The sequence below is a fragment of the Anabrus simplex genome, chromosome 1, assembly GCF_040414725.1.
Source record: "Anabrus simplex isolate iqAnaSimp1 chromosome 1, ASM4041472v1, whole genome shotgun sequence".
In the NCBI taxonomy this organism is placed as follows: domain Eukaryota; kingdom Metazoa; phylum Arthropoda; class Insecta; order Orthoptera; family Tettigoniidae; genus Anabrus; species Anabrus simplex.
In genome coordinates, this window is record NC_090265.1 from 1,122,368,086 (window position 1) to 1,122,389,133 (window position 21,048).

General features: G+C 40.3%; 1 protein-coding gene across 1 annotated transcript in view; it reads left to right on the forward strand.

Moving 5' to 3' along the window:
* The window catches only part of LOC136858200 (uncharacterized), a 490,315-nt gene that overhangs the window by 296,626 nt on the left and 172,641 nt on the right, over positions 1 to 21,048 (forward strand). Inside the window, exons 6-7 of the mRNA XM_068225417.1 lie at positions 7,628 to 7,887; positions 10,139 to 11,026. Of these exons, the coding sequence (XP_068081518.1) occupies positions 7,628 to 7,887; positions 10,139 to 11,026 (1,148 nt within the window). The remainder of the gene's footprint in view (positions 1 to 7,627; positions 7,888 to 10,138; positions 11,027 to 21,048) is intronic.

Genomic DNA, 21,048 nt, shown 5'->3' on the forward strand with positions numbered 1-21,048 from the left:
CCATCTTAAAACATTCTGAGCATGCCCCGTGAAATAAAATCGAGAAGAAAATTTGATTCAAATTCCAGTAGTCTTCCGTTGTTTCCCATTTCAAATTCACTATATGGTTATTTCCTTCTCAATCCCATCCTCAATCAGTTTTGAGTACACAGATTACGTTTTTGACTGCACTTTTTCAAACTACTCACACGAAACAATTGCAGCAACAACAGTATACAAACGAAACTCTATGAATAAATGCTCACACTTCTGTTTATCATCCCCTGGAGATAAGCCAACAGCAATACATCATGGCATAATAGCCACAGATTACTTTTCTGGTAATAACTTCATTCTCGGAATTATAGAGAACTACCGCGTTCAATGTTTGCACACAATTAGAAAAGTTTTCTCTCTCCCGGTCATAAATCATATCTGTAGAGACAAGTGTGCAGTCTGCTCTCCAGCAGAGCGGTGTCCAGTTAATCGGGACGTATTACTAAGTGCAGGCAACTTATCAGTTAGTTGATATTGTACAAAACTGGTCAGATTAGTATCGCAACTGGAACTATTGAAATGTTCTCCAAATTCGTGTGCCTGCAACTAGGAGTTACGTAGTTGTAAACTAAATACCACTATGGATATTATCCATGTCGTAATCCATAAAAAGAGGAAAGAAAATAAAGCTATTTGTTACAGGTCGCAGCGCCATAGGCAGGTCTTATGGCGACGATAGGGAGGGAACGGGCTGGGTGTGGGAAGGAAGCGATCGTGGCCATAACTATGGTACAGCCTCAGCATTTGCCTGGTGTGAAAGTAGGAAACCACGAGAAACTATCAGGGCTGCCAACAGTGGGGTTCGAACCCACTATCTCCCGAATGCAAGCTTACAGCTACGTGAACCAAACAGCGTTGCCAACTCGCTTGGTAAGAGTGAAAGACCACTGTATAATAGTGACTAATAATTATAAAATTTGGTACACATTCAACAAAATAGTCTAATTATTACAATATCGTATTTATAATGTATTGAGTTACGTCGCATGCCTTGTGGTCTAAAACTTAACTGATGAAAATATTGCGAAATTCCACTGGGCGTCACTGATGGCACCAGCATATATATACAGTGGAGGTTATTTAATAGAATGGAGAAGCATTGTGGGAAGACCAGAAAAGAAGACCTTTGCACGAAACTGTTCCGGCACACAGACAAGGTTTAACTGCTGACTGACGAGCGAGAGTTGACTGTGCTATTCGGGCTGTGTAGTTATTACCTTGCATTCGGGAGATAGTAGGTTCGAATCCCACTGACAGCAGCCCTGAAGATGATTTTATGTGTTTTCTCACCAAATACTGAACCTGTACCTCTATTAAGACCACAGCTCCCTCTACCGATCAGTGGCAGAGTCTCGACCTCTTGATCCCAAGATAGCGGGTTCAAACCCATGTCGTATGATGTCGGCATGTAAGAGGTGACACATTTGGTGTTTACCCGACAAAATCCATTAAATCTCCACCGTAGGTGCCCAAGAGAGTTTCGGTTTACTCGGTCTGCCATTTAGCAGGCCCAGAGTAAAACGGAACGTCGAAATTGACGAGCAGACAGCCAGATGGCGTCAAATTGAAATGTCTGCACACGGTAGCTGAGGCCATACGATTATTATTATTAAGACCACGATCACAGAGTCCTAATTCTGTCTTATTCCATCGTCAACATAAGCTCTGCCTGAGTCGGTACGACGTAAAACGAATAGAGAAAGGACAACTGAATTCGCACAGCGTGATGAGAACTTGATAGTTTACGTTCCATTCTTTAGGGATGCTGTTGGCCCAGAATTTAGCCTCTTGGATGACAACGGTCGTTCTCAGCGAGATCATCTCGTCGGTGATTTATTGGAGAGCCAGGATATACAGCATATCATGAGGTCTCCGTCTCCCTATTTTAATCACATAGAACATGTTTCGGGCTCTGCTGGGAAATGGAATGCTTCACCCCAAACCATAACACAAGCTCTTCCAATAACCGCGGCATGCATTTCGAGATGAATGAAAGTTACTGCCACAAGATATATTTCGAAATCTTATTCGCTGTATGCCACAAAGTTGTCAGGCGTGCATTGCTGCCAGAGACGACCACACAAGACAATGAACAGAACTGCGGGCATTTAGACTTGGGAGTACTATTCAGTATATTTTCCAGTGTACTTTAAACTATTTTATTTGGCATTGCATTCTGCATATAAGGGCCTGCATGAACCGATGCGATTGCGTGCTCGGTTCACACGCAAAAATGTGACTCAATTCACCGTCAGGAAGACAAAAAATGTAAGAAACTAGATTTCCACTTCCGGAGGTGCACAAAGTACCTGCTGCGTTTTTGCTCTTTTTGTTCTTCGGATAGTTTTGTTAATCGTTTGTTCATTTGTATGAGGTATTATACCGTTATACCGTCCAGCTCCATGGCTAAACGGTTAGCGTGCTGGCCTTTGGTCACAGAGGTCCCGGGTTCGATTCCCGGCAGGGTCGGGAATTTTAACCATAATTGGTTAATTTCGCTGGCACGGGGGCTGGGTGAATGTGTCGTCATGTGTCATCATTTCATCCTCATCATGACGCGCAGGTCGCCTATGGGTGTCAAATCAAAATACCTGCATCTGGTGAGCCGAACTTGTCCTCGGACACTCCCAGCACTAAACGCCATACGCCATTTAATTTACCATTATACCGATACCAATGCAACAACGTGTAAGAAAGTTCTCTATCTTTCATTTTATTTCTCTTTATTCTTTTAATTTTGGACACCAGAGTAAACGTGATCAGTTACACCGTTATCAGAGACCACACAGTATGACTAGTTATAATAAGTGCACGAGGGTGATGTTCTAGTCCTCCTGAAGAAATCAATTAAAACAACTCACATTCCAAAGGGTGATATCGCGTGAGATATGTAGAGCGGTATTAGTTGAATCTGACATTGCTCCACATGTTTCCCCTGGTTATCTCTTGTCTGATCTGCCTTAAATCAGCTCGTATTATTTTCCTAAATCGACAGTATTGACTTCGTAAGGCCCATATTCTTCTGTTTTCCGTCGACTGTCGTCTTTCTCTTCCTTGTCATCGTATCCTCATTCCACAAGTAGTAAAACTATTATTATTATTATTATTATTATTATTATTATTATTATTATTATTATTATTATTATTCAGTCGTAGCTTCGACGACCTCACTTGTAATTATCAACTAGACAGTGCTCCTTTATTAATGTTTAAGCATCAGTTCTGTGAAATTGTGCGTACGAAAATTAAGCAAACACGTTTGAAGATTTCTGTAACTGTTAATCATAAATTTTATTATAATCCACGATACCCGCAGTTTTATGTGGAAACCGAAGTTCTGCATGTCGAAAATCTCATTTGTATAGAAATCGTACCTTGGCCGCCTTGGTGAGAAGCTTGCAGTAAATTAACTTAACTGTTTAAAAACCTGTATTATTCATGATTTTATGGAATTTTACGCCATTGAAATGAATTCCAGGCTATAATTGAGGAAAAGGGAGCTGAGATTATGAATAAAGTACTAGGAAAGAATTTAACTGTAATTAGCTTCGAAAAGGTCAGGAAGAAACCACATTCAGGAGGGCAGTAGAAACCATGGAAACCATACTTCAAAACTCCAGAATGAGTAGGTGTAAGCGTCACACCTCCACCTAAAATAGAATGGTGTGCCACCCCTTAATTAAAGGTAGTCATAACAACTACGATTCCCCTCAGGAGGTCGAAAAATTTCAGAAATGTGATTTCCAATTCCGGAGGTGCTTATGTTCCTGAGGTTCACTCAGCCTACATCAAAAATGACTATCAGGTTAATTCCTGGGGGCAAAAGTGGCCGGGCGAAGAGCTAACCACTCTAACCCATAGAGTGTCGAGGTTACGGATAGTGGAAACCTTTACGTTCCACCCCTCCAAGGCTTGTCCGAAGATGGCTTTGCTCTCTCTCTCTCTCTCTCTCTCTCTCTCTCTCTGTGTGTGTGTGTGTGTGTGTGTGTGTGTGTGTGTGTGTGTGTGTGTGTGTGTGTGTGTGTGTGTGTGTGTGTGTGTGTGTGTGTGTGTGTGTGTGTGTGTGTGTGTGTGTGTGTGTGTGTGTGTGTGTGTGTCGTTTTCAGCATTAGAATTCATCCAGCTAGGGCCTCATCCTCACGGACACGTGGGTCACCTACAGATGTCAACTCTAAAGACCTGCACCAACTCGCCATTAATGAATTACTAATAACAACTAACTTGTCCGACTCCTCGGTAGAATAGTCAGCATAGTACCCTTTGGCTTAGAGATCCCCGGATATGATTCCTGGCCGTGCCAGGAATAATGATCAGTATTGCTTCCTCTGGTTGTTTGTTGTCTTAATACAAATGAACACTTCATGTACACTCAACACTCCACACTGCCATCTATCACTGAAACGTGCAATAATGAACACACCCCTCCACATAAGGATGGACATCTGCCCATAAAACTGGGCCAAGTCCACAGATGCGACACAGATCACACTCGTGATCCCACCAAGATGTAAGAAACGCGGAAGAGAAAGAGAAGAAGAAAGTGTTTTAATAACTAGATTCAAGTAAACTTTATCCACATCTAGTTTTTACTTGACGTTTCAACAGAAGTTACTATCAACTTTGTTAACGTGCAGTATCAACAAATGGCAGCCACATCAGCTGAATGAATCACTCGTGAATGTAAAGTTCATTTGGACCATGCAAAATCTCAAACAGGACATTAGATAATCAAATGAGAGCACTTGCATTACTTTGGAGATATTCCCGCACTTATAAAAAATTAATGTACGAAAAGTAAAAAGCATATGCAAATAATATGCAAGATACTACAAACTGATAACAAACGACAATGAATATAATAACAAAACACGCAATAGTATATTTGCTATGCCGATGTCGAGGCTGTCAATCCAACACACAATTTCAAGAAAAGACATTCAGAATTGGCAGGGTGGGTGAAGAAAGTATTCAGTAACGTATCTCATTATTCTACCCCGTGTCACTTATAGAACCATCTGATGAGCGTCCACTCTCCTCGGAGATGATGAACCTCTCCATTATGTCATCCATACTTCCTTCATTTTCCCAGGCCTCCTAAATAACACCGGATCCCGTGAAATCTCCGAAGTTAAGCAACATTGGGCGTGGTCAAGAAGTAGATGGATTGCCACGCGCTCTTGGTGGGGGTAAGGGAATGGAGGAGCGGAAAAGAACTGACCACCCTACCGTACGTAAACTCCGGCTCAGGCACACCTCTGTGGAGGTTCGGACCTGCCTTCGGGTAGAATACACCCTTACCTTACCTAAATAACTCCCTCAACGTGATTCACTGCACGTGCCTATCTCTCAGCTGTCACATGTTCGTTTTGGAGCTTGCCCCGTTATATTCTACCTCCCTTAACCCTTTATAGGCTGCTGGTAAATATATTTACCACTTGGGTTTTCCATAGAAACTGTTCAGATGATAATACCTTAAGTGGCCGTAACTGTCTGCTTTCTAGTCCAGTAACGCTCTTTGGTAAGAATATTTATCACTTTTTCCGAAACTCGCGCTTCACGTCTATTTGAATCGTTCCACTTCGGGAAGTGGTACATATGTTTACCAGAGAGCTCCACTTGAACTTCACTCGTGTAAGCATTGTGTTGACCGTAAAATACAGCTCATTTTAAGCGAGATACTGGATTTCCCTGATCTATATAAGGCAACAATATATATTTTTGAATATTTTGATTATTTTGTGAACACAGATTGCATATATTGTGATTGCCTTTGAAAGATTTTATCCAAATTAACATTGGCCTACACATAAAGTACTAAGAAAGGCGAAATAGTGTGCTCGTTTTGCATATTGATAACGTACTCATTTTCAATCCAATTGGTAATATAAATATCGGAAAATAGACTTCAGAGCGTCTAGTTATATGCTTTACATCTGCCCTTTCTGACAATATTCTGGCCAACATGTTATATTCACTAATATGAAAACATGCATCAAAAATGTAAGGTAATGGGCGTACGTTTTATCAGTGACAAGATGTATTAGCTTTCCAAATTATGAAAAATGGTTTTATATCCAAACAACACTTCATGTGTATTTCGGAAAAACATAAATTTAGTCCATCTGTATGGTATTCAGTTCCTCTGAGTTCAGGGGCGTATATAGTACTCCTTCCATGTACATTGTACCGAAGAAGCTCATAAACCCAATTTATAAAATTGTGAATTATATATAATGAAATATTATAATAATAATAATAATAATAATAATAATAATAATAATAATAATAATAATAACAATAATAATAAATACATTTTCATGGTAATTATGAATGTAAGAATAGATTGCCTCATGTAGTGGCTGACATCAGGGCTTCCCACAGGGGAGGGGTTGACAAATCAGACATATATTGGGGGGATATATCACAAAATTCCCCTCGCTCCCCTAGGCACTTGCCTGCCTGAATGAAAATTTATGCTATTTTGTAAGATATTCTTATACGATCTTAGAAATTAATTTTAGACGATGGCCTGTTTTGAATCGTAGAGTTTGTAAGGAGAACTATTTGCCTTAGTTCTATTGTTCTAGCAATGTCTTTTACGAACAAAGGCCTCTCAGAAAGGGCTTTCATCAATTTCATCACAGACCCCATTACCCCATGTTTCTAGTGCAATTTTCAGAGCCAGTGTGACATTTATATGTACTACTATTCCATGCTTTCCATCTGCATTTTGCATCTATTATTTGCAAAACACAGTGGAAAGTAGTCATGTAAGCAAAGTGGTAAATATATTTACCAGTGCACACTCAGTGGGAAAAAATCCTAAATGTTCTCTGGTAAAAATACTTACCACACCATATCGCATAATCAAACAATGTATTGACTCAGATTTTGGTCAAAATCTAAAGAGTAGATTCCAATGACATGGTATTTAACCAAATAAGTAATATATTTTGTTCTCCAGGGTTTTGCCCTATAAAGGGTTAAACTATACCTTTTATTGTTATGGGAGACGAAACAGACCGAGTTTGAGGCATATCGACGGACATATTTGACATTTACGATCAACTCAAGCTTCTGCGAAAAGTACACTTCAAACTAATCCCTTACGATATTTACGAAAACTTCGATGCTGACCTACAGAAAACGAATTAGTAGTGAAGATCCTTGAAAATTCAATAAAATGTATAACTATATCCTAATTTGAAATGCAAAAACAAATAGCTTGCTACAGTTTTCTAACATAAAATTTACTCAACAGTCTCACTAAATTACATAACTACACTATATACTTCGTATAACGAAGGAATTTAAATAAACTGCAAAGTAAGTGATATGAAGATATTTGAACAAAATCACACCGAAGCCTCGACCACTATGAAAGCTGAGGTGCCACAAGCATGCACACATGAATAAAGCCACGGTTACAAACAGTAAACATAATCGCCAACACGGGGTCGTCTGAGTCAATAGCTTCTTTCGCCAACACGGTGTCGAACGTCAAGTAAAAACTAGATCTCGAAAGAGAATAGAACACAGATTCCGAGATCTCTTGTCATTTTATTTCTCAGTAATGTGCTGTTGTCTACAGAGACCACATTAGATTTTGTTCCAACAGGTCCCGACTTGGCGTGGCGTTCTGTAGGAGAAGTGACTGGTCGAGTGGTCAGGCTGGACACCATCGTGTGGCCAGGAGGAGATCTAGTAGTGGCTGGCTTGTCGTCGCGGGCCAGGAGTGTTTTCAGAGTGGTGACGGCGCTGGCGCCGCCATTTGTCATGGAGGGAGAGTTGGATGAAGATGGACAGTGCCTACGAGGGCTCCCCTGCCACCGTGTGCTTACCTCCGACAAGGTGAGGGTTTTCCTTATTAATGCACGCATTTTCTCCAACCTTCTCCTACAGTCTTGAAATAGTCACTATCACCCTCTTCCCCTTGAGTCTGAATTTCCTTCCATTAGGTGAAGTCCTCCTGTCTCTATCACATGTACACTAGCGGAAATGGAAAGGATAACACCATGAAAACCTTAACGTTATGTAACGATTTTGTGTACGTGATTCCTATTTCAAGTAGGTGATCTGATTACAATTTCACTGCTATTCAAGAACATATTCAGTGACGCTGCAGTCATCCACACGAGCTAAACATGTTATGAAAAAGTGATGATGCTTCTGATGTTGATAACAATAACACTATGTGATATTTAATTTAATTTCCGGGTTGAACCGTGCTGTACTTGTACGCACATCATGTACAGTTTGCCGACGTTTCGAATACATTGCAGTATTCTTTGTCAAGGCGACTGAAATATCCCTACTCGATCCGAGGTAATCAGTCTCCCTGGCAGAAATTACACTACTAGAGTGGCCTTGATCTTGGCCTTTTATAACCTAGCCTTTCTGGCTGACGTAAGCCCGGGCTGTCTCGTGAGAATTCCGGAAAGTATGTGTCACAGCCAGGTAGTGGGGGCTTGCCCGCGCTGTTATGTAATGGGGTTGCGGCCCGTGTGTTTATGTTGTGGTCTGTATGTCTTAAACTATGAATGATAGGCATCCCAGAATTACTGATTTTATATCCTTCCCCATTACATAACAGCGCGGGCAAGCCCCCACTACGTGGCTGTGACACATACTTTCCAGAATTCTCACGAGACAGCCAGGGCTTACGTCAGCCAGAAAGGCTAGGATATAAAAGGCCAAGATCAAGACCACTCTAGTAGTGTAATTTCTGCCTGGGAGACTGATTACCTCAGATCGAGTAGGGGTATTTCAGTCGCCTTGACAAAGAATACTGCAATGTATTCGAAACGTCGGCAAACTGTACGTGATGAGCGTACAAGTACAACACGGTTCAACCCGGAAATTAAATTAAATAATTCTTCACACCGTGGAAGCTTCACTTCTAAGAAACACTATGTGATGTTTCCGGTACGCTGAATATTACAGAATGCCCAGACGTCGTGCACAACCAAATTATAGCCACTTCTCTGATTTTGAGAGTTAGCATGAGGGACTTCTCGAACATGGGTTTTGGGTGACAAGGTGTCTTCCGTTCCTGCTCATATCACGTGCACGTGGGATACTCCTCCAAGTAGTGGTGTTCATACTCTCCTTGTCTTACCCTTCAGTACAGCAGTACTGTTTCAAGTTGCTTGTACTAACACTCTGCTGTATCTTCCCACACCGAAGGTATTATTTTGGAGAGTGTTAAGAATACGGCCATTTTCCTCCATTTCATGTATTTTCCTAGGCTTTTACTGAAAGTCTTACCTTTCAAAGGTTCGATATCTTACTCTTCCTTCTTCGAGCATGGTGACAAGATGACGACAGTCTTGTTATTTTTTCTCGAAACAACCTTCATGGTTTTCAGTGGATTTCTCTTCGTTCTCCAAAAATATACTTCGTTGGTACCTCGTTATACGATACAAAATACAGGCTCAAGCCACCTCATCTTTCAGTTAAAAATTATTAATATAATGCCCTCAAATATGAAATAAAAACCTTTCAATAAATTCTGTTATAAGCTTAAAATGTGGTTATCACCCACCCTTTTAACTCAGGACAAGAATATTTAAATTACTTTATTTCATATTGAAATATATTTTCATGGGTATATGTATGTACATTTAACTCGCGGTCTTTCTTTTTCCTTGATAATTCCTGTTGTATTCAACACATTTTATGACTTAATAAATCATGTTATATTAATAATCTTACATAGTACACTTATACATTGTACAATGATATTCAACAACTTTGCCATTCTTTCTACAGTGTCGTACCTTATAAGTTACAAAATAGAGTATAAGTCTACATACGAGACTAACACTAATACAGCATATCCTATTCATTTTGAATATTAAACTGGGTAAAATGTCTAGTCCACAAAGATGCTCAAAATTACCAAGAGCATGTACAGTACATACGAATTAGAACTTGTTGCACACCTACATTGTGAGGGCAATATTAATTTTTAAAATTCACTAGATTTTGGTAGATCAGCAACTTTCGTCAGATATTCTCAAAACTTTTATAATAAAGGCTTTAATACAATATTATTTTAATGGTTGTACAATAAATACAGCAATCCTTCTAAATGTTTCAGGACAACTTGACGCTGGTCTTCAATGAAATGGAGACTCAGGAGCGACTGGAGGAAGAAGAGGAGGAATTAGGAGTCGTAGATACGGAGGCGTTCGCTGGAAGAGCGTCCTCTCAAAGTTCAGAAGGGCAACTGAGTAGAAGATTCACATTGGAGAAATTTAATACGCAGTCGACCTTCGAAGTGCCACAGTCAACTAATCAGCAAAGATACAAGTATAGGACAAATTGTTGTTATGGTTTATCAATGGATCTTTTGGAGAACGTAGCACAAGAGCTAGAGTTCGACTTCCATTTGTATATAGTGTCAGATGGCATGTTTGGTTCAAAAACACGCCATCTGTCGAGGGATAACGAAAGTGAGGGGGCAAAGTGGAACGGTATTGTTGGTGATCTAGTGTCAGGGGCGGCGCACATGTCGTTTGCTGCGCTAAGTGTATCGAGCTCCCGTGCAGAAGTGATAGACTTCTCTGTGCCGTACTTCTTCAGTGGTGTGTCGTTCCTAGCAGCTCCCACCCAGAAGAGTGAGATTCCACTGCTGGCCTTCTTGTTACCCTTTAGTCCGGAATTATGGATCGCCATATTTACGTCGCTCAACATCACAGCCATGGCTGTGGCAGTCTACGAGTGGCTCAGTCCCTTTGGGTTGAACCCGTGGGGTCGTCAACGCAGCAAGAACTTCAGCATCGCCTCTGCACTCTGGGTTATGTGGGGTCTGCTATGCGGACACTTGGTGGCCTTCAAAGCACCCAAGTCCTGGCCTAACAAGTTCCTCATCAACGTGTGGGGTGGCTTCTCCGTCATCTTCGTAGCCAGCTACACCGCCAACATCGCGGCGCTCATCGCCGGACTTTTCTTCCACAACTCTGTCAACAACTATCACGACCGAGGGGTGAGTACTCTATCTATAAGGTATCTAACACTAAATGGTCAATAAACTATACTAAGTCCTACTTTAGGCAATTAAAATGCAAATATGGCATTCTTATTTAAATAGGATGTTTCATGATATAATAACTCCCACTTTTGGCACCTAACAAACTCTTAAAAGATAAAAGAAACACTTGGATCCAAATGGCTTGGCTTTGGCAAAACATTCAGTTTCACATGTTAAATGTTTTATTATTTCAGATATGAATCTAGCTCTCCGATAGATTAAGAGTAAATTATAAATATACACATAGAATACCACCTCAAAGGTAGTGTCCTGGAGCGTGAGAATTTTTTGTCGGGGATACAACTGGGGTGGATGACCAGTATCTCGCCAAGGTGGCCTCTTCTGCTATGCTGAACAGTATCGGAAGATTAGAAGGGATAGAGAAGGAAGAGGGAAGGAAACGGCATTGGCCTTAAGTTAAATAACATGCCGGCATTTGCCTGGAGGAGAAGTGGGGAACCGCGGAAATCCACTCCGAGGATGACTGAGGTGGGAATCGAACCCCTTCCACTCAGTTGACCTCCCAAAGCTGAGTAGACCCCGTTCCAGTCCTCGTACCACTTTTCAAATTTCGTGGCAGAGCCGAGAATCGAAGATGGCAGCGAATCACACTAACAACTACACCACAGAGGCGGACTTTATTATTATTATTATTATTATTATTATTATTATTATTATTATTATTATTATTATTATTATTATTATTATTATTATGTGGCCTGCATCAAGACTCTGTATGACTCATGAACCACTCGTGTACTTAATAGGGCTGTCTCTGCATTCTAGGTAAAATAACAAATAATAATGTATTAGTGGATCAATGCTCTACAAATAATGCAATGGTAAATTATTGTTGTATATTTTGAAACACATACTTATTAAAATACAGATGAATTAATATTATCTATCCTATAAATCATTACAAATGAACAGTTTTTCATGGAGAATTATCTCTTCTTCTTTTTACAACAGTATAAACATATATCTATACCCTATGCGATTGTCATCAATTTCATCAAATTGTTCGGAATGATTATTCTTGTAGTGACACTGTAAAGGATATCGTCGTAAAATTATCATGGTACTATTGCAGACTGAACAGTATTTACAGTATCGTGAAATAGAAATCATGCTCCCACTGGGGACTAAAATGGCTTTTCACACGCCGCGTTATGCTGCTGATCGTTATCGTGAGCTTGTACTGTACTATTCGTCTAGTCGAGCGCAAGAAGAAATGCATCGTTTGACAGCGATTCAAGACAGCACATACTGAACAAGGTTATGAGCAGGTAATCCGCAAAGCAAGTCCTAGCCCACTCTTTTAGTGAAGTGCATCCGGTGCGGTTCAGACAATCTGTCTGCTTCCGATCTGTACCAAGATAGCTTATTGTATGTTAAAGGAAGTGAGTCTGTGATAGAACAGAGCGAATCTGAAGAGAGAGTATAGTCCAGAAACGGAGTATTTAGTTTTGCCAGAAAATAGCTGCTGTGTAATACACCCTTCTGTCTGTGGAACCGAAATACTGTTAATCCATTGGTAATGGCAGATGCCGCCTTAAGCAAATGGCCTCGTATCTTTACAATAGTAGGAGACACGGACCTACCTAATTTCGCCCAATATTTTTGAAAGGTCTCTACCGAAGCGTGAACAATATGCAACACCTCTTTACCTGTCCACCTCCGTAGTGTAACGGTTAGGACTATTAGCTGCCGTCCTCGGGGGCCCAGGGCTGGAATGTGGTTAAAATGGTACATGCAACTCACCTCCATTGAGGGTGTGCCTGAAAAGAGCTGCACTATCTCAGAACGAGAACACGAGTTGCCCTAGATAAATTCTCGTGGCACGTGCTGTCCCCCTCCCCTTCAGGACATCACTATACTGTCTGTAGGGGCAACTTCGATTCAGATAAGAATATAAAAACAGTCAGTAAGCCATGAGATGTGTGACATGTTATTGATTTACGGTGAAGTAAGAGGTGACAGTGCAAGAGCGGGACGAGCGTACCGAGAACATTTGTAATCGAAGGCATCCAAGTGACCCAATGTCACCCTGTTCCATATTGCGGTCGGTGCGAGAGTACCTAGACTCAGCTTTCTCGGGTATCCGCACACGTGAGCATCAGAAAGCAGACCCAGGGTTCTACAAGAATCATGAAAACATGCAAACATTGGCTTCCTTTAGTTAAATTTTAAACTTCACGACAGGCGAAATGTTGACAAAACACTGTGCTTCGACTGACTATCTCAGTCACCTGCGTGATGAACACTGATCAACTCGAAGTCCTGATTTAATGTCCCTTGGATTTTTATTTCTGGGGTCATTTGGTGTATATACGTGAAGTGTATGACCTTGAAGACCTCGGAAGGCTTCTATCTGATGCAGCAGTCATGATAAGAACCAACGCTGTAGTGTGTGAACATCTACGAGAAAGTTGACTTCGTTGCACCAAGGAGTGCATTTGAGCTAATACTGGCCACACTTAACATACTTTGTAAATTCAGGACCTGGTGTATAATGTGAGAGCACTCATTTTCATGTCAGAATTGTATTTTTCTAATTCTCTGCTGCTAGGGCCGGACGTGCCGTTCCAGGGAGGGCGGCTCCTATTTTTTCCTCACCGGGGGGTGTCGGCACGGCCGGCCAGTAAGGTAGTTATAAGGGTGGCGTTCACATGTGGATAGGTTTCCCGCCCATATGAGCGTCCACATAGTAGACTTAGTTTATTTTTATTTAGCGACCACATGGTGAAATTAGTTCATTTTTTTCTCTTTGTAACGGGAACATGTATTTGAGCCGAAAGCCTGTAATGTTCTTCAATAAATATCAATTAGTACTATAATTCTCTGCTGCTAATACCTGACAATAATTATTATGCTTTTGATGTAAGTTCCTCAATGTAAAATGTTTCATTGTACTTGAATAGTTATTTGTTAAAAGTACATCGGTCACTACGAGTGGTGGTGGTGGTGGTGATTATTGTTTTAAGAGGAAGTACAACTAGGCAACCATCCTCTGTATAACACTAATCAGAGGGAAAAATGGAAGGGATCCGACACTTCGAAAAATGAAGATATCGGTCAAAGAAAGACAAGGGCCACGAAGGGCGTGAAAATTAAGGACTCCCTAGCCCTCGCAAACCTAATAGCGTCGGGGTCGGAAAAGAACAAGAGTTGACCAAGAGAGGTCGGATAGGATAGATGAAAGTGAGGAGCCTGACACAAGTAAGTGGAAGCAATGCCAGGACTCAGCTGAGGGCCCCGTGGTCGCCAACCCAGCTCCAAAATTCAGAGCCCCTGGGGCCCCTTTTAGTCGCCTCTTACGACAGGTAGGGATACCGTGGGTGTTATTCTACCTCCCCCACCCACAGGGGGCGGTCATTAAGAGGCAGTGCAGAATTTTAGTGTTAAGCACCTTTACCTGATGATTTCTGTAAAACATATTCACATATTTGACTTTCAGCTACAGCGTCACAATAATATTAGTACAACAGCAGCCTCACGCACCCTATGACCCCTCTAGGTCTGTCAACTGCTGTTCTGTTTTATCTTGTTCTTGTTCTTTTGTTTTATGGCGCGTGCCCTCCGAAGAGGCCTGGTGCAGTTCTTTCGAACTGACGCCGTACAGGCAGTCTGCACGTCTATGAGGATAGGATCCTTCCAATGCTGAAGATGGTTCACACACGCAGCCCCCAAGCCATTGGGGTTTAAATCTCCGACCCGGCCGGGAATCGAACCCGGAACCCTCTGGACCAAAGGCCAGCAGACTTGCCATTTAGCTATGGAGCTGGACTGTTGTTCTTTTAAAATGACCTCACACTGTGAACGGTCATGCTATCAAAATTGATCGTAATTGACTGTAATTGATCGTTCTCTACGTCCGTTCATGCCACGAAACAGAAGCTAGCCGCTTACTATCTCTTAATACGCCACAGTTTATTCCTATAATGAACCCAAGAACATGACGCACACTCCCATATGATTCTGTCTACATCGGAGTTACGAAAAGCCAGACAAAATCTACCTTTAACACGCCAAAGACTGTTCCATTCTTAATCCTGAAACGTGATGCACGTATGGTAGGTATGTTATTGTTTACATCTGTACACGCGAGAATACTAAAAGCAGACCTAGCTGTACAAGACTCATAAAATCATGCAAACATCGAATTCCTTTAGTTAAATTTTAAACTTAACGACAAACGAAACGTTGGCCAAACAGTGTGCTTGGACTGATCGTCTCTAACACCAGTATGACGAACGAAACGTATTTCAATTACATCCTGTATATTATATTGTATTTACTTCCCAGCCGGCGCATTAAAGGCGCATTCGATTGACCTGTTAGGACGTTGGTTCGATAACTCGTCAGCAAGTCAAAATATTTAGGAATAAGATTCCACTTCTGAAGAGCCGAATGGCTCTGAAGTTCACTCAGCCTACATCAAAAATGAGTACCAGCTTAATTCATGTGGGCAAAGGCGGCCGCGCATTCCACTCTGTTCCAAGTAGTATCGAGGTCAAGGATAGTGGCAGTCTTTACTCCACTCCTCCACGGGCCTTCATGGAATGTATGAAGATGGCTTTGCTTTTACACATGAATGGTGAATTACTGAAGAACTAAACAAAACAAAACGAAATAAATGGAGTTCCAGTTGCACTATGAAGAACAGGATATGGTGAGAAAAAATATTTGGCCAGGCGTATTTCTGGAGGATATTCGACTTTTCACATCTCTCAATGTGACTTGAAGTTCTTCAGTCTGTCGAACACTAAATGTAACAACTACAACCCCGTAGCCTACCTGTAAAACATTATTAAACAAGGATTTTAAAACAAATAATTGTATACCTTGTTTAACTATTTTTATTTATTTTTTATTTAATCCCTTTACACTCCAGGGTTGGTTCTTTCCTCGGACTCAGCGATGGATCCCACCTCAAGGGCAGTGTCCTGGAGCGTGAGGCATTTGGTCTTGTAGAGGAGGACCAGTACCCCGCTAAGGTGGCCTCACCTGCTATGCTGAACAGGGCCAGTTTGGGGGATGGAAAGATTGGAAGGGACAGACGAGGAAGTGGGAAGGAAGCACTCGTGGCCTTAAGTTAGGTACCATCCCGGCATTTGCCTGGAGGAGAAGTGGAAAACCACGGAAAATCACTTCAAGGATGGCTGAAGTGGAAATCGAACCCCCTCTACTCAGTTGACCTCCGAGGCTAAATGGACCCCGTTCCAGCCGTCGTACAACTTTTCAAATTTTGTGGTGGGTTGTAGTTGTTATATATAGCGTTCGACAGGCTTCAAGTCACGTTAACTGAGTCGACGCTGAAAAGTATGGCTTCATCTTTAACAAATTTTCACATCTTTGCTTCTGTGTTAGCTTCTTGTGATATATTCTCTCTTATCTTCTCCTGTTAATTTATTTCAAGGTAAATACAATTGGGTTAAATTTGTCCCCCTCCCCAATAGTTCAAATCTTATATCCATCGCTTTATCCTCCGCCTCTAACCACGAAAGTTACTTTGACTATTTAGCTCATGGCTCCACTGACCAATCGAGTATAAAAATATCAGAAACTTCAATCAGTCAATAGCTACGTACACGTGTTTTACATAAGTTCATCAGAACAGCGCACTCAAACATCTTAACCATAGATCGCAAAATCAACAGGATGTACCGTAACTCTCTTCTGGTGGAGACAACAGCTTCCGCCCAAAAGTTTACATGGAGAAATAAAACAGTATATTTCTCTGTTGAAAGTTTTGTTCTCTATATACGTTATGAATAACTCTGTGGCTTGGTTCTAAAAGGGCCAATGTCAAAAAACCTGTTTTTGAGCTATGAGCATTTGAAGTTTTGCTTATAGTTTTCCAATTATTTTTTTCAACAACTAACTTTAACTTTGTGGAACGATAATTTTTTCTATCGTATTCTTTCAAATTGCCAGGTCTCTAATATTTATTGGTAATCTAACATTATTGGCAAGGGCTTATTTAAACGTTAACTGTTCGTTTAGTACTTAACAGAGGCATTGCCTTTTTTTTTTACATGTTGCAAGCCAGCATAAAACTCTTTTGTATCAGTTAATATATCATTTTCGATAAAAAAAAAATGGCATTGGCCCTTTTAGAACCAAGCCACAGAACAATGTATTTGCTATATTTTATACTAGCTGATGTACCCGTGCTTCGCTACGGAATTCTACATTGTATACAGAATTCTAGGCTAGGTAGTGTACACGTTGCGGGACCGTAAGAAACGAAGAACATCACAACAAACAATGGTCAATGTAAAGTTATTGTTGATCAGTAACAAACAATTGTCAATGTAAAGTTATTGTTGATCAGTGTTATGCGCTTTCGATACTGTAGGCCTTCTGAAATACCACTCTTATCATAGTCGGTACAGTAAAACGGAATGAAACATAAATGATCGGAAATTGTATTGTCTATAACTTTTGTTATGTAGTACTTTTCGATAGCACCAATAACATAGGTACCGGTATTTAAAAATTAAATTTTAGGCGCCTTCCCCTAAACTACCATTTCATCTCGGGCGAATAAAATTATTTACAGCCTAGACTGTAGTTTCTTATTTCCCGACTCTATATAGCGGTTTTCATTAAATTCTGTTAACCCATTTTCTCGTGGCTAGCCGTTGATAAGGACTTAGCAACAAAACTACAAATTCATTAATATCTGTGTTATCAGAGCCGGTACGGTAAAAATGTATAAGACATAATTGATTGGAAATTTAATTCTGTATAACTTTAGTTATATAGTATTTATCGATAGGACCGCTAATAATATAAATATTCGAGAATTAAATTTAAGGCATTCCCCTAAACTACCATTTCACTCGGCGTGAATAAAAGTATTTATAGCCTAGATTGTAGCGGCTCATCCCCCGACTTTACATACCGATTTTCATTAAATTCTCTTCAGCCGTTTTCTCGTGATGCGTGTACAGACAGACAGACAGACAGACAGACAGACAGACAGACAGACAGACAGAAATTACGGAAAAGTAAAAAGTACATTTTCTTGTTAGTGTGGACATGACCGATACAGAAATACCATTCTTTTCAAATTCTGAGCAATGTACAGACAAAACTCTTATTTTATATATATAGTATTTATCGATAGGACCGCTAATAATATAAATATTCGAGAATTAAATTTAAGGCCTTCCCCTAAACTACCATTTCACTCGGCGTGAATAAAAGTATTTATAGCCTAGATTGTAGCGGCTCATCCCCCGACTTTACATACCGATTTTCATTAAATTCTCTTCAGCCGTTTTCTCGTGATGCGTGTACATACAGACAGACAGACAGACAGACAGACAGACAGACAGAAATTACGGAAAAGTAAAAAGTACATTTTCTTGTTAGTGTGGACATGACCGATACAGAAATACCGTTCTTTTCAAATTCTGAGCAATGTACAGACAAAACTCTTATTTTATATATATAGATTTATCGATAGGACCGCTAATAATATAAATATTCGAGAATTAAATTTAAGGCCTTCCCCTAAACTACCATTTCACTCGGCGTGAATAAAATTATTTATAGCCTAGATTGTAGCGGCTCATCCCCCGACTTTACATACCGATTTTCATTAAATTCTCTTCAGCCGTTTTCTCGTGATGCGTGTACATACATACATACATACATACATACAGACAGACAGACAGACAGACAGACAGACAGACAGAAATTACGGAAAAGTAAAAAGTACATTTTCTTGTTACTGTGGACATGACCGATACAGAAATACCATTCTTTTCAAATTCTGAGCAATGTACAGACAAAAACTCTTATTTTATATATATAGATAGATGTATGCGCTTTTATTATCATTATGTGCTTCTCTCTGTAGTTATTCACTAATAGTCAAAATAAATGCAACTCGGGCTTCAGATCCTCTCTTGATACATTTCGGGGCTCTCATTATATTACTACAGGTAATCTCTCCTTTAAATGTTATCCTGCGTTTTATTCTTTCTCCCTTGAGTTTTTAACTACAGACGTGTGGTTAATGTCTGCTTGTTACTTCAAAGATTCCTTTGAGATGAACGTTAAATGGTTGTCGTACCTCCGGATGGTGCATTTTAACGTAACAGATCCTTTATAACATTAAGTACTGTATAGAAAGCTCTTCATATTCGCCACAGTATATATACACATTCTTCATTATTATAAATTAGGTCTATCGAGAGGATTTGCCACGCGTGTTAACACGCTACGGCTGTGGAGCCGAGGTCTGTATTCGGGAGACGCGTACGTTCGAATCCCACCGTCGGCTGCTCTGAGAATATTTTTCTTAGGTTTTCCCATTTTCATTTCCAGACAAATGCCAGGACAGTTCCTGTTCAGAGGCCACAGTCGATTCCTTCCACATCCTTACCGACAATTTTCTTTACATCATTCATTTCATCTTCATTAGCTCCTCACCGGGCGAGTTGGCCGTGCGGTTAGGGGCGCGCAGCTTTGAGTATGCATCCGGGAAGTAGTGGGTTATAATCCCACTGTCGACATCCCTGAAGATGGTTTTCCTTGGTTTCCCATTTTCACAACAGGCAAATGCAGCGGCTGTACCTTAATTAAGGCCACGGCCGCTCCCTTCCCTCTCCTAGTTCGATCCTATCCCATCGTCGCCATAAGACTTGTGTCGGTGCGACGGAAAACCAATAGCAAAAAAAAAAATTAGCTCCTCAACTGAGTTTGTCGTTACGAAAGATATCCGGCCGTTGAAACGTGCTATATAATTTCATCACACCTCATCCTCGACGCTGTATCTTTTGAATAATCAATATCACGTATGAAACAAATTATTATAAGGAAATGTTGCTCATATAATGAATGTATATATAGGCCTACGTGAACCTTACTATTTTAAGTATGTAGATGATGATGATGATGATGATGATGATGATGATGATGATGAATATTAATAATAAAATTACAAAAAGCATACAAAATTGTCTGGAGCAGATACAACAAAAAATATATATCCCAAAACGGAAAATAACGACACTACAACACATTTGTCAAACCAGAAGCACTTTATGCGTCAGAAACTCTGATAATTGGTGGCAGATCACAAATAAAAACATCGGAAAATTCTCAGGAAAATTCTAAGACCTAAATGCGAAAATGCGAAAATGAAAAGGAAATCATAGGAAATGTATTAAGTAACAGTGAAAATCACAGACACCATTAGAAAAACAAGATAAAAATTATATGGTCACCTGATCAGGATGGATAACAGTTGGCTAACAAAGAAAATACTAAATCTGGTACTATCTCTAAAAAATCACAACTGGCTTACAGAAATAAACAAAGATCTTCAGGAAATTGGTATAAATGAAGAAATCTTGTAAGACAGAAAAATTCAGAAATCTCATAAACAAACACAAGTACAAGCTACAGTATGGACGGAAGAACGCAAAAAGAAGCAAGCGGAAGGATGAAGAGATTTTGGGAAGACAAGAAGAAACGTTCTGCTAAACAAGTTCATGTTCTCATGTTTCCTCGGTGTTCAGTTACATTCGGAGAAATTAATATCCAAGCAGAGCGAAATCTTATGCATCCTCTGATTTTGTCCCGTTATGTATCCTTCATATCACTATTCAGCACCTTCCTCAAAATACTGTAGGTTTCAAGAACCACTATCTTCTGCAGTTCAACGTAGATTTTCTACCTGAGATTTAGATGATGAAATGCATAATGCGGCCGGTGGTGAAATTGTCCTAGTTCTCGTCCGACTATTTTAACAACAATAGGATATCTCTGATTAGAAAACACTTTTCCCAATCCATTCGTCATGTTCCTAAAACTGTTGCCCCAAACAAATGTAAATTCCCGAGTAAAACATTCCCAAACACGCTTGTTCCAAATTCAAACACTTTATATTGTTGAAATTTGGGAAACAATATTTAAAATGTGGGCTACTATAATATCTTGACGGCGGCATCACA